Source organism: Anarhichas minor, unplaced genomic scaffold (genome assembly GCF_050575085.1).
Source record: "Anarhichas minor isolate MPS153535 unplaced genomic scaffold, ASM5057508v1 ptg000003l, whole genome shotgun sequence".
NCBI classification, from domain to species: domain Eukaryota; kingdom Metazoa; phylum Chordata; class Actinopteri; order Perciformes; family Anarhichadidae; genus Anarhichas; species Anarhichas minor.
This window is the reverse complement of record NW_027466449.1, coordinates 8,003,476-8,016,828: the sequence shown is the minus strand read 5'-3', so window position 1 is coordinate 8,016,828 and position 13,353 is coordinate 8,003,476. Positions and strand designations below refer to the sequence as shown.

Here is a 13,353-nt window from a genome sequence, read left to right as displayed (position 1 = left end):
TATTGGATCTAATGTGTCTTTTTCTGGCCAAAGATCATAGCAATATTTTGATCCGCACATGACATTTCACTGGTAATTAACTATGCCATTTCTTTTCACGTAGCTATATAACCTATCCCCCTTTGGCTCATTGCCTGTTTCACACACATTTTTCATGCTGGATTTTCGCTCCGCTCACCTTTGGCTCTCCTGCACCCTCCCCTCAGGCCTGACCTCCTCATCATCTTCATCCTTGTGCCTCCCCACTCTTATGGCAGTGTCTTGCTCCCTCTTTTAAGCTCTAAGCTCCTTCTACCACACTCCCTCCATCTTAAGTCTGGGGTGACGATAGCTAATTATAAAATCAATGACGCTGGGCTGCCTAGTTTACAGCCCCCTCTAAAACCTTAACTGGGAAATCACTGTGGGATTGATGACTCCCTCACTCTTTATCTCTTTTAATTAGAAATGTAAAAGATATGAAGACCCAGAGGCCAGAACACATCTCCGAGTTTTTATGACCCCGGCACCCGCCTTCCCCAGCTCTCGCTCCCCTTCCCCAAATCACCCCTTCCTCTACCTGGCCTTGTTTATTCCTTCTTCCTCCCGGCTGGCACACCCTCCATTCTCACTCTCGTCACAGATACCTTTACCCGTTTCTTCATCACTTTCTCCATTACCCTTTCTTTAAGATCGCCCGCCTGCCTCTCTGCTCACACAGTGGAAGGTGTTACATTTATGGCTGTTGCACTTGGAAACGTTTCTCACCTTCCCCTCACCTCTCTTCTCTTCCCTTGACTGATTCCCAACCCTCAGTGGATTTGCTGCATGTCACAAATGACGAACTTGTCCTTTTTGTCTGCTCTGAACCAAGCGGGAGACGCACTGTAAATGATGTGCTGTTTCACATTGTGACCCACCTTCCAACTCCATGCATCCAGCGCATGACACAAACACCTCTGAGTATTGTAGCCTACATGGCTTTAAGTCTACAGAAAGACCCCACAGTTTATTTTTATCACATCAAACCCAGGTCACATGCACCTCCACTCTCTGACTTTATCACACCCTGAGCCCCTTCCTCCTACTGGTGCCAGAGCACTTGGGTTCAGTGAGCTTTATCCTCCCGATCACTCTCTGAGGAGCCAGCCTCTCCTGATCCATTATCCCTGCAGTTTGCTCATGTTCAGAGCAAACTCGGTGGATGTGCTCTCTCTCTCTGTGTTTAAATATTTAAATTAATTTTTTCCATATGCCGCACTCATGACCTACTTTTATGGATTCTTTACAATTTTTGTATGAATAATTGATGTCCTGAGGCTGCAAGAATATTACAAGGGAGATTTGTCCCCTTTATTAATTCATTGTACAGTTATACCTTTTTCCCCCCCGGGGGCCTTTTTTTTTTACACATTTCCATCTCTTTTTCCTATTTCCAGTCAATAAGCCTTCGTAACTCAAGTAATTAGTTAATCCAGCACCACTGATGTGGAAGGATGAGTATATTGAAATCCTGCCCCGGCTCTTTTAAATTCCCCCAAGCACACCCAAACCCTCCCATAGGTTCCCATGGCAACACCGACCAGGGGCTCAGTATATGAGGCCATTTGATTGTTCCTTGTAAAATAGTGTAATGTATGGGCCTTATTTTAATTCCAGTCTGGTATTATTGATCTGTCTTTAATGATAGTTAATTAAAGTAATCATATAATTGATAGGATCTGATCTCTGTTTATCACCCTCTTCTGATTCTCTCTCGCTCTCAAACTATTAATAAAATCAAGGTGAGACATTAGTATCCCACACTGGTATGCTGAAACATGAGAGATGTTTACTATTGGTAGCCCTCTACAAAGAGGGTTCCTGTTCTTTATCAGGATGTCAAGAGAGCTGGTTTTATCAGTGATGTTGATGTACTCGAGGTAATAAGTTGGTGACAAATATAACTCGGGACTTTTGGTGACGTTTGTAGGGAATCTGAAAAATGTTTAAAGTTATTCTTGTTTTATTCATCTGCTTGTTTCAATTGTATTCTGACAAATGTGTTGACTTTGAGTTGAGTTTAAGGTCGCAATGTCCTTTCACATTTCACAGGTCATTACCAAACCAGATTCCGTTTTGGACCCAAGATGCTTCTACAAGATCAAATATCGCACGAGTCCAATAAAATCTGAGACCATGTTGAACCATGTACTGACTGTTCAGCTGGAAGCAGCACCCTGAAAGAACTCTAAAACAGACTGATCACTCGGGCTGCTACCTGTTTATCTTCATTAGCAATGTATCTGCCAGATATTTCTTGGATTAATGGTTTAGTCTGAAACACCAATAATAATAACAATCATACTCATATAATATTTGAGAAGCTGAAATCAGAGAATGAACGACCAATTAATCGGCTGCTTATATCGGATATGTTTCATGTAATGTATCTAATATTGAGATACATTAATTCTATCTGATCCATCATTGTTGTGGTGTACATCTTTCAAAAGATGCACTATTTCTTTCTGTTCAGTTGTCCACCTTTCTAAAATTCAATAAATAAATCCTAACAGACAGATTTACTTTTTGACTTCTAAACCACTCCATCAGTGAGACAAAACTATAGGACTTTTCACTACCTCCAACTGCACAGAGAACAAATCTTCAGAGCGGACCTTTATCTGATGTCCTTGTCCAGCAGGAGGCAGTGAATTATTAGCCTCTGCACTCACAGCGCTCCATGACATGACCTAGCAGACCATGCTCTCCTCTTCCATGCAGGGTGAACACTGCTCGAAGCAGTGCGCCCTGCAGTAACGGTGCAAGAGCTCCCTCTACTGATATATTTGGTAATGCATGGTTCAATTCACTGAAAGCTACGACTTTACAGTGTTAAGGGACTGTGTGCTTAATGTTTTCCTTGTATGAGTGACATTTCTGATCATACCAGACGTTTTTTTTTGCAAAACAATAGAATAAATAAAAAAGCCCAGTAATCTCACAAAAGTAGTTTATTGTGCCTCTTACTGTTTATATGGCTTTTCTTTGTATGACAAGAGTTGACATAAACAGAGAGTGGACAACACCTTGGCCATGTTGAAAAACAAAAACATGAAATGACATAATCTCAAAGTTCTGCCTGCATTACCATCATTGACATCATGACAGCCCAGCAGAGAGAGAGAGAGAGAGAGAGAGAGAGAGAGAGAGAGAGAGAGAGAGAGAGAGAGATGTGGTCATTCACTCAATGACTCAAACAAAACATGTTAAAACATTCTCTCTCACACACACACACACACACACACACTCACTCACACACACATGCCCGCACGCATACACACACACACACACACACACACACACACGCACAAACTGAGGAGACCTGCCCATAAGAAGATGGGACCTCTCGCTGCTACAGAAAGAATGTTCATATTGCTTCAAAGAGAGACAGAAAAAAAAACCTCTGTACTGTATATCAGCCGCGCTCTGAGACAATTTGGCAATAAAGAAATGATACATGAGAACACATAATCCTCCACAGCTCGTTCAAAGAGAAGTGAGGATGTACACAAGAAGACAAGACGATATAATGGCTTTTGGGATGAGAAGGCAGTTTTCTGCTTGGGTGCCAGCACGGGCACAGGCGGCGCAGTGATGATGACTACGATGATATGTCCCCTTATGGGAGAGTCGGGCTGGCACCCATGCTGATTCTCAGACTTGTCACCTTCTATGTACACGCATGGAGTTGAGCTGATCAAAACGGAGTCAAGAATACACACATAAATATTGCCTGTTTCTAGCGAGCCTGAATGCAGCGAGAGTTTGGTCCTTACTGAAAAGCCCTGAGTCTGAATCCAAAATGTCTTACATGAAGATTCCTGCTTTCGACTTGCATATGTCTTTGATCGTTGTGTTGATGCACGATGCTGCTATGTATGTATGTATGGATGTCTTTTTGTCCGTGCTGAAAGTGTGCATTTATCTACTGACATCATCGGGGAGTGCTCTAAGGTTGATTGTATTGTACAGTTGATGCTGTCATCAGTTTGGAAATGCTAACGGAAATATAAGCTCCCGGACAGTAACTCTACTCTCGGCGGACGAGATGTGCCTTACTCGAATAGAGGATCACAAAAGTGCTACATATTCGGTCAAGTGTAAATCTCTTGTCCGGGCACTTGATGACAGGTATCTGCTACAACTGAGGGTAGTGAGATCGGAGTGTGCGTATGACATGTATGTTTGTGTGTGCGTTTGTGTGTTAGTGCATGTGTGAGTGACCGCGCTGCTGTGAGGATCGCTGGATGGTAGCTGGAGTTCCTGCCAGTAGTCAAACTCATGCTACCAAGATGACTTTTCCTAACTTTGGCACAAAGATACTTACTTTCCGCACTGACAGCATTAGTCGGCTGCAACGAGAATAATGCCAATTCCCTGATAACAGAAACTGATTAAGTCACTGCAACATAACAATAGTCCTCTGGGTTGATTATCATTGACATCCACAGTGAGCCAAAGTGCCCAAAAAAGCCCCAGCTAAGCATATGTAGCTGATAAAGAAGACCCAGCCAGTTCTGATTACCCTTCTTTCCCTCAGAATATCTTCTCAGGAAAGCTCTTCAAAAACTTGTCTAAAAGGATTCATATATAAAACCAGAATAACAAATAAAGACAAAAATATAATGGTATATAGATATGTATGGACTTATTCATAAATTGAAAAAAAAGTAAAGTAAAATTGAAAACAATATTCAAAAGCAATAACCACAAAAACAAAAGATTAGCATACTCGATTTGGTTTTGCCCTGTACTCTTGTTGTCTTTTGAGAAATGTGCTTGTTGTAATCCATCGGAATCAACTGCTCAATTCTGGTGTCTGGTTTGGCCTTTCCCTATTTCGATATTAACAACAACAGTGGAAGAAAAAGAGACATTAAGCTTTCTCAGAGAGGTTCTGTTTGTCACGGTAACTTGCCTCTTGGCTATGCCAGGAGTTCATATGATTTACGGTCATCTCTCCTTTACTTTATTTTTTCTGTAGTTCACTTGTCATGGACCATGTGGCCTGAGTTAGAAGTGTCTGTACACATAAGGCTCCGCTGTGCCCCGCTGTGGAGGACACGGTGATGTGCAGTACGAGGGAAGGCCAGCATTTTGTTGAGGTGGGAGAGTGAGTGAGGTTGTGTTTTTGTCTCAATGTATGTTTGAGTGTGTGTATACGTGTGTGTGCGCGTGTGTTTATATGTGTGTTTGAACCTGTATGTGCATGAGTGTGTGTATGTTTGAAATGCTCTGTTCACTGCGCCCTCCCAACAATGCCTTTCCTCGACCCATCTATGGCATCCGGAATGCTCCAGGGCTCCCCATCACTGTCCGAGCCCCTGTCTCGATCTTCATCCCCCACGTCGTCATCGTCGTCTTCATCCTCCTCCGGCGATGGCTCGCTGCCGTTCTCTGTGGCCCAGCTGTCGTCCTCATCCTCAGCCTCCTGCTTGACCTGGGCCGGTGGTGGAGGTGGCGGCGGTGGCGGAGGTGGCGGGCTCTCGTTGTCCTCTGTTTGGTCTTCAAAGGCCTCTGGGTTCTCGAGCATCTCCCTGATCAAAGGAGGCATTGGCCCCGGGATCTCCATCTTCAGAGTGATGGCTCTCTCGGCACCTGGAAGCAGAGAACATGGTGATGATAGATGATTATAATCCTGTTACGTATTCCCTGCCACAAAGAGGACACAAATGAAACACCAGAAGACTGAGGCTAGTAGAGATTCAGGGACTTATTTACAAAGCCCTCTTTGTCGGTATTATGAATTGGTTATGACAGTGGTCACGCCTTTTTCAAAATCAGAATTTGTTCTAGGAATTAGTCTCTCCACACTAACCCTTAGTGCTGATGCCCCTGAGGTCGGTGATCTTCATCAGCATGCGGGGGAACATGTGAGGTTTGTTGGGACGACGGCGGCGGGCGTAGATCTTCAGAGCCTCAAGTAGAGGCTCTTGCAGCTTATCCACTTTCTGGGGCTCCTCCAGATCCATACGGTCTGATGAAGTGTGCAGAAAACACATTGTAGTCTTTATTATTTACCAGAAATGTACATTGTCATGAAAAGTTTAATAATTGTAGAAAGTTCTAATATACTTTAAATCATTTTACAAATATTTATATATTTATATTTTCTCTGCAATACTAATCCTGTCAAAGCAGTGAAAGGAATGCTGACACAAAGATTTACTAAAGCCACTTCCTCCTTTACAGTTGATGTTGTCAGTGTGTGTACACACTGCAGTACCTCCACAGATGAGGCAGATGGCGCTGAGGAGGCCAGTCTCTGTGTCGTCCATCTCCAGGGGTAGAAGCTGGCCAGCAAAGGCAAACACCAGGTCTGTGAGAGGTCCGAAACCGGCGTTGTGCATCTGAGTCCGGTTCAGAGTCAGGCCATCTGAGAAGGTCATAGTGTCCTGCTCTGGAGTGTAGCGTGTGCAGATCCTCAGCATCTGTGAGCACAAGAAGGTGAAAAATATTATGTAATGGGGATTTAACAAGGTTTTCTGCAGCACAAAGTATTGGCAGTAGCTCAACTCATAGATATTAGCTCAACGTGTCTAGTGTGTATAACTATTTTCACACCAAGGATTAAGTAGGCTCAGCATTATTTGTGCAAACCTTCATGCACTACCACTTTTCACCACCAGATGCAAGTATTCCCTCATCTGTCAAGTAAGCTGATTTTGTAAGAAAAGAGCAAGTGAAGAGGACAAAAGGGAACAACAAAGACAACGGTTCCTCACCAGTATGTCCAGGCAGGCTGACTTAAGTAGAGTGATCTGGTCAGCGATGGTGAGGGTGGTGAAACCTGGCAGCCGCTTGGCGAATTCCACAATCTTGATGATGCATTTGGTGGAGAGCTCACTGAACTTGTCCCATAACCCCAGATCCAGCTGAACCCGGGTGTCTGAGCTGGAGTTCTGAACACACACAGATCAGTATATTGTTACGGAGGTGGTGTACAACCCCGTCTGCATTGAGGGCTAGCGTGTCCGAGCCTCACAACATATTTACATTTTACATCAATCAAAGGGGGGGAAAAAAATCCATTTACATGTTGCATCAATCATTCAGAGGCCACACAGATGGCTTAATGGGGAACTGAATTAGTTGAACCACCACTATGTTGGGAAAGCTACGGTGAATTTAGATCTTTGCATGCAATCTGGGAGCCCTCAGTGACGGCATAGCTTGAAGAATGTTACCACACACAGTATGAGTGAACAGTGGTGTAGGGTATGTGTGTGAGTGTGTGTGTGCGTGTGTGTGACTTACGGTGGTATATTTGCCCAATTGGCAAAGTGATGGGAAGGTTTCTTTGTGAGCTTTGCTGACTTTATTGACCAACTCCTCCAGTTCTCCACTTAGCTCATAGCTCTCTGGAAGCACCAACTCCTCCTTCACATCCTTCTTCTTTTTGTTTCTGTCATTGCGCACCGCTTTTTTAAAGAAAAAACAAGATGAAACACACATCAGCTACGAAATGTCCCTCTTCTTTATCTGCGATCACATGTGAAAACATCCACAGCACTCATGCTCTGTGTCTTTCACCACTGTCACTGTGAAAAAATAACTAAGTTGCAACGGAGGTCTGCTCTTAACAGTATTAACATATTTCCTTTCGCACGGGACGGACACTGGCTATCTCTTTCTTATCACCCGCTCTCTTCCTTGTCCATCTCTCTATCCACTTGACCGGTGCACATAAGCCAGTCCTCCGCTCTCTGCCTCCTCTCCCTCCTCCTCCCCGACTTTCCTTCCTCTCAGGATATCCAGTAATAGCAGAGGCACAATGTGATCCCGGTCTTAACACACATCCCACACAAACATTACACCCACATACATGTCCCACGGGCTCTGTGAAGGGCAAGAAACTGCCAATTACACACACAGAAGGTCAAACTAAACGGGTCACAACTGGGTTTTTGATTTCAGTACACTGGATGAATCCTGAAACCATGAGCTTTGTGAAAACCGAAAATCTTGTTTTCTGATCTGTTGTCGTTATGAATGAAAGCAGTGTCTGTGCTGGCCAGAGGGGCGAGGTTCTGTTGTGAAACAGGAAGTCAGAAATCATTTCGTAAAGAGATTAGTCATATGATTGGTACAGTGCCCAGCCTCGCCCCGATCACCACCCCTGGTAGGCTCATCATCTGCTTCTGCCTCTCCGCTGCATAGTTTCCCAGAGTCTCTGACTGAACATTAATAGATCAATACATTCACACTGTGTGAATCAGGTCAGAGCTTTTCCTTTGTGGTAAAACATCTGATCTAAGTAGAATCCAAACTGCTTGCCAATGTTTCCAAGGTACTCGGTATATCATACTGTGTCTTGATCTGTGACTGAAAGAGTCTTGTGTGTGTGTGTGTGTCTGTGGATATTCACATGCGAGTGAATATCCATGTTTTGGAAGTTGGTCTCTCTATCTCTTAGGGCTCCTCCAGTCCAGTAGGGCTCACCTTCCTTGGACATGCCGACCTCAAAGCACTTCTGCAGTCTGCAGTACTGGCAGCGGTTGCGTGTGACCTTGTTAATCTGACAGTTCTTGTCTCGGTGGCAGGTGTACACCATGTTCTTCTGGATACTGCGGCGGAAGAAACCCTGGAGCACCAGGAAGCAAGAGACAAAAGGGACGAGATTGAACGATTGTGTGTTATAGTCAAGTCATCAAATTCAGGATGTGTTATTTAACTGTTTCTCGTTCAGAATAACTCTTCTTTCCGCTATCTTTTCTAACCTGAACCCTAAAGTGAAGAGTGAAAAACATTTTAAACTTTGTAATGTTCTGATTGGGTCTTTTCACTTTTTTTTTTTTCTTTCGTCTTAGTTATTCCATTTCCCCCCACTACGATCTAACCCACATTACAGAAGTAGCTTCAGACTGCCTACTATAAAGCCCTTTCCTTCTTATCGTGATGAAAAGGCAGGTAACTAACTCTAGCAACCCAGCGTTTTTCTAAATGTATGTAATAAGTAAAGACAAAGCAGAGCTCAAAAGGCTCTGGCAGGTTCTTCTCACCTTGCAGCCTTCACAGGAGCTGACCCCGTAGTGGTACCCTGAGGACTTGTCCTGGCACACAAAGCAGGGCTTGTAGACACGAGGTGGGGGAGGTGGAGACGGAGAACTGGGTACCATCTCCTCTGAGCTGGTGCTCTGGGTCTCCACCGCTATGGAGAAGAAGAAAAAAAGACAGCGAAGCACATGAGCACATGATTTGTCACATATCCCTGTCCTACGGCGAGTCAGAAATGTCAAATGTGCACTTGTCAATGAATGTAGCAGATGTGGATAATCGAGTGTGTTCAACTGCATTCAAACATGATATGACAGCTGACAGCATTTCCTTTTCCATTTGATTTGTGATGCCAGCAAGAGATTCTAAGTAACAATTACGTTCGGTGGGCCTGGAGGTGGATTAAGATACATGATCATATATTGCTTTTTAGCTTGACTTTCTTGTGTGATAACATAAGAGAGAAAGAGAGGTGCACTCAGGTGCATGTTTGGGGAGATTATTGTTTTGTGTGAACACAGAGAAACAAAGGAAGAATGATTGTCTGACAGCAGAGACAAAACAGTTTTTTGCTGCGGTAAGCAGGAGCGCTGTTGATGGACAGCCCATCTGATAAGGCCAGGTAACAGAGTGAGCTGTTGCAGCCAAGAGTCAAAGCTGGCTCTTCCTCATTCCACAGACTCATGATGACATCTTGCACGCAGAGAGTAGAGAAATGTAGAACACGCATGAATGCAAAGCCCTCCTTCTACTTTTTAAACTGGAACACAACCTGTGACGTCAGAGCAACCTTGAGTCACATATTTGCTATGGTACATTAAACTTCAATATATTCCAAAGAGGAACACATACAGGCTCTTTTGGATGCTCAAGTGTGCAGCGTATGGATTCCATACTTCCCCTGAGAAACATAAGCTGCTGCACACACACAGGACCAGATCCTCGTCACACATGCTAGCCTGCACAAACTCACGGACACACATGTTGCTCGGGGAAAGTATGGAATCCATACGCTGCACACTTGAACATCCACTTACCCAGCAACACCTCTTTCAACTCTCACCCTTAGTTACCCTCAAACTTCAACCCCCAATACTGCATCCCACCACCCCCTGACACACAAACCCTATTTTCTCTTGTTTCCTGGCCCTAAATTCCTCAGTGCAGCCCTGCCAGGTTTTAATAGAGGCCCAGGCTCGTAAGGCGGCCTATAAAGGCGGTCCCATGGCTGGACTGGAGGCCCCAGCCCGGCTGGCCTACACTTTATAGGGACTCGGTCACCTTGGGCAGCTATTCACACCACCAGCTGTAGCTCCCAACCCGTAAAAAAAGCCAATCATAAAATAAAAAACAGGGAGGCTCTAAAATTCTAACTTTTACTGCCCCCCCCCCCCCCCCCCCCCCCCCCGCACCTTCAATGGAAAGCACAGAGGGTTAGCCTAAACTTAACCTACACCCCCCCCCCCCCCCCCCCTCTCTCTCTGACACCCAAGGCTGAAGCAAGAACCACCAGCTTGTCTTTTTACAAGAGAGGGGAGACTTCAAAAAGAAGAAAAAAAGGGGGAATAAAAAGAGGAATTTGATAAAAAACAGAGAAAGGGGCAGAGGGGGAAAGGGAGAAAGGTGGAGGAGAAGACCCTGTTGCTCCTGAGGGCAAGTCTTGTTCAAGACCAAGCTGACCATTAGTACCACTGCTGCTGTGACTGCCCAGCTACTACCTCATTAATGATAGAAACAGAAAACGTTTTTTTCATTTGTGGCCCGCTGCTCAAACATCTGTTTTTCATATGCATTTTTATATTTCACTATTCAGAATCCACATTCAAATTCCTGCTTTGAAAGCTTTACTTTGCTGGAGGCAAAGATGTTTTCCATTAGTTTAAATAGCAATACCGAAGCCAAATGTGCAAATCAATCTCAAACCTGAAGTTTACACCCGCTGAATGTTTCTACAGCAGTTCTCATATCTCCCTGGCCAGAATCTAACAAAGCAGCAGGGTCAGAGGGAGAGCAGAAACCCTCTGAACGTGCCATGAACCTCCGTGTTTATGCAATAATAACAGCAGCAAATGAGGCTCCAGACCGAGTGCTGACAACCCCTTAGAAAAGGACAAACCATATGTGGCGTCAAGGAACGAACACTGACTGACACCGTCTAAATGGAGGAAGAAAGCGAGCCAAAGAGAGAAAGGCCATGCTGGAGAAAACTCAGGCAGCGATGAGAGAGAAAATACATCAGGTTCCATCAACACGTTGAACCTGGTTCCTGCCAGAGAACATGACTCCTGAACCCGCCTCCCAGACTTCGCCTCATTCAGCCCGCTCCATCCAAATCCCCTGCACCACTTACCCCAGGGCGCCACAGTGAGAGAGCCCTTTCAGGCAGCCCCTTTCCCCAGTCTCCTCAACTCAGCTCATCGCTGTTTAGAAAACAAAGCCCTGTGAAATGAGAGGCCCTCCTTATCAGCGCTCCGAGGCCTGGGGCACCATTTGCATGACAATCCGCCGGCCGAGGCCTGTGAGTCGATGACGGACGGATGAGATGAGAGGACTGGGATAGGTGGGTGGCTGCTGTTGTTGGGGGAGGAGAAGAGGATAAGAGAGGCAGGAAGGAGGGATAGTTGTGTTACCAGTAGCCACTGTTCGTTTCCTGCTAAGTATCAGTTTACTCCCTAATCCCTTCTCTCAATGCTCTCTGTGCACAAGTGGCCCAGCTGCACTGACCAGGCCTAATCCCCTGGTCAAATACACTCACGGATACCGTTCAAGGGCTACAAACTACAAACGGCCTCGGGAGGATAATATTCACTGGCTACAAGCAACAACAATCCTCCCTCCCCTGCATTACACTAAAGTGCTTCAGCGTGAGTGGGATGCGCAGTACATCATTCTCAACAACCTCATTAGATGTGAAATGTAACTGCCCACGACAGAAATAGCTGTTTGGCTGAAGGTGACTTCAACTAGGTCAATTGCATTAAATTCTAGGTCAGGTCAACTGGGCCATTTGACGTCCCTTTAGATTCGACAGATACAAAGGGAAGGAAAAAGATTGAATAGGAAGAGATTATAAAGAAAAACAGGAAACTTTCTGGTAACACTGAAGCTGCCTGCTGTTCACTCAACTGGAAAGGGTGTTTCTAATGTATGTGAGCAAAGACCGTGACGATGCAGCTTGTGCTTTGTGTTGCAACACACTCCTTTTAACTGAGCAGCATATGACATTCTGGCAGGGTTACAAGTATTCTTTCACAATAGGCTTGCAGATTATGTGTACGTGACTTGTTGGTATGATTGAATCTTCAGCGGGACGCTGTTCCAGAATCTAGTCTTGGCATGTGACAGCAAATGCACAGGCTATGTGAGGACAGTGTCCATACATTAAAGTACATGAGTGAATGGCACAGACAGATTTCTGTGTTTATGTTGTGTGCAACTCCAGCCAGCGGCCCTGCCCAATCTTTGCAGCCTCTATTTGATTTGCAAATGCAGGACTGTTTGTAACAGTGCGCTATAGTGAGCTCCACTGTTCTCCATTAAAATATCCTCCTTGTGTGTGCGTTTGTGCGTGTGTGTGTGTGTGTGTGTGGGGGGGCAGCTCATTGTGTGGAAGTTATTTTCTGTCCGTGTTAAACTGCAAGCACAGGCATGTGGGGCCTTTGTCTCCATCTCTACCTTCATTAAACAGCTTGTACAGCTTGCGTGTTCTTGTCGAATGCACCGAGCAGTAAAAGAGTGTGTGAGACTTGAAGGCAGTGTGCGAGAGAGAGGCACACAGTAGGGCTCACTGTGAAAAGAGGGGTGGGCATTGGACAGACAGCAGTGGCAGAAGGGGAGCAGATTGAGAGAGGATGGCGAACAGTGGGCTGGAAGACTTGCTGGCACACTAGGTGGGGCCTTTGAGGGTGCCGTTGGCCCTCTCTACCCCATGGCAGAGGCTACAGCTCCACAGGCTCGACTGAGTGACCAGAAACCCACTGAAAGGTTTCTATGAAGAACTGGGCTTTGTAAAAGAGGAAAAGAAAGTACCACACCCTTGTCAGTAGTGCCAGCAAGTTTCACTCTCCTTCTCTGCCCACGTCTTCCTGCCATCCCTCTGAGGCTTCTGCTTCAAGGTCCCACACAACAGCCTAGTTTCCTTCCTCTTGTCAGTCTTTCCGGAGGATCTCCGTCACTGCTTTTCTAGCCACTTCTCTGTGTCCCTCGCTGCTACACCTTCTTACATGCGCCTCCATTTCCCACAGGTCGAAATAATACTGCTGCTCTGTTCAAGCTCTGTTGCACACAATTGAGTCACCTGCAGGCTTTTAAATGGGAGGTCTATCAAGTCTC

At 45.3% G+C, this 13,353-nt stretch overlaps 1 protein-coding gene across 4 annotated transcripts in view; it reads right to left on the bottom strand.

Moving 5' to 3' along the window:
• Nucleotides 1-2,957: 2,957 nt before the first annotated feature.
• The window catches only part of rarga (retinoic acid receptor gamma a), a 29,552-nt gene continuing 19,156 nt past the window's right edge, over nucleotides 2,958-13,353 (bottom strand). For all 4 annotated transcript variants that reach the window (XM_076096106.1, XM_076096113.1, XM_076096121.1 and 1 more), the window contains exons 2-8: nucleotides 9,027-9,175; nucleotides 8,467-8,608; nucleotides 7,282-7,445; nucleotides 6,750-6,926; nucleotides 6,251-6,455; nucleotides 5,843-6,001; nucleotides 2,958-5,622 (exon numbers count right to left, since the gene is read on the bottom strand). In XM_076096106.1, the coding sequence (XP_075952221.1) occupies nucleotides 5,264-5,622; nucleotides 5,843-6,001; nucleotides 6,251-6,455; nucleotides 6,750-6,926; nucleotides 7,282-7,445; nucleotides 8,467-8,608; nucleotides 9,027-9,175 (1,355 nt within the window). In that variant the 3' untranslated portion in view covers nucleotides 2,958-5,263. The remainder of the gene's footprint in view (nucleotides 5,623-5,842; nucleotides 6,002-6,250; nucleotides 6,456-6,749; nucleotides 6,927-7,281; nucleotides 7,446-8,466; nucleotides 8,609-9,026; nucleotides 9,176-13,353) is intronic.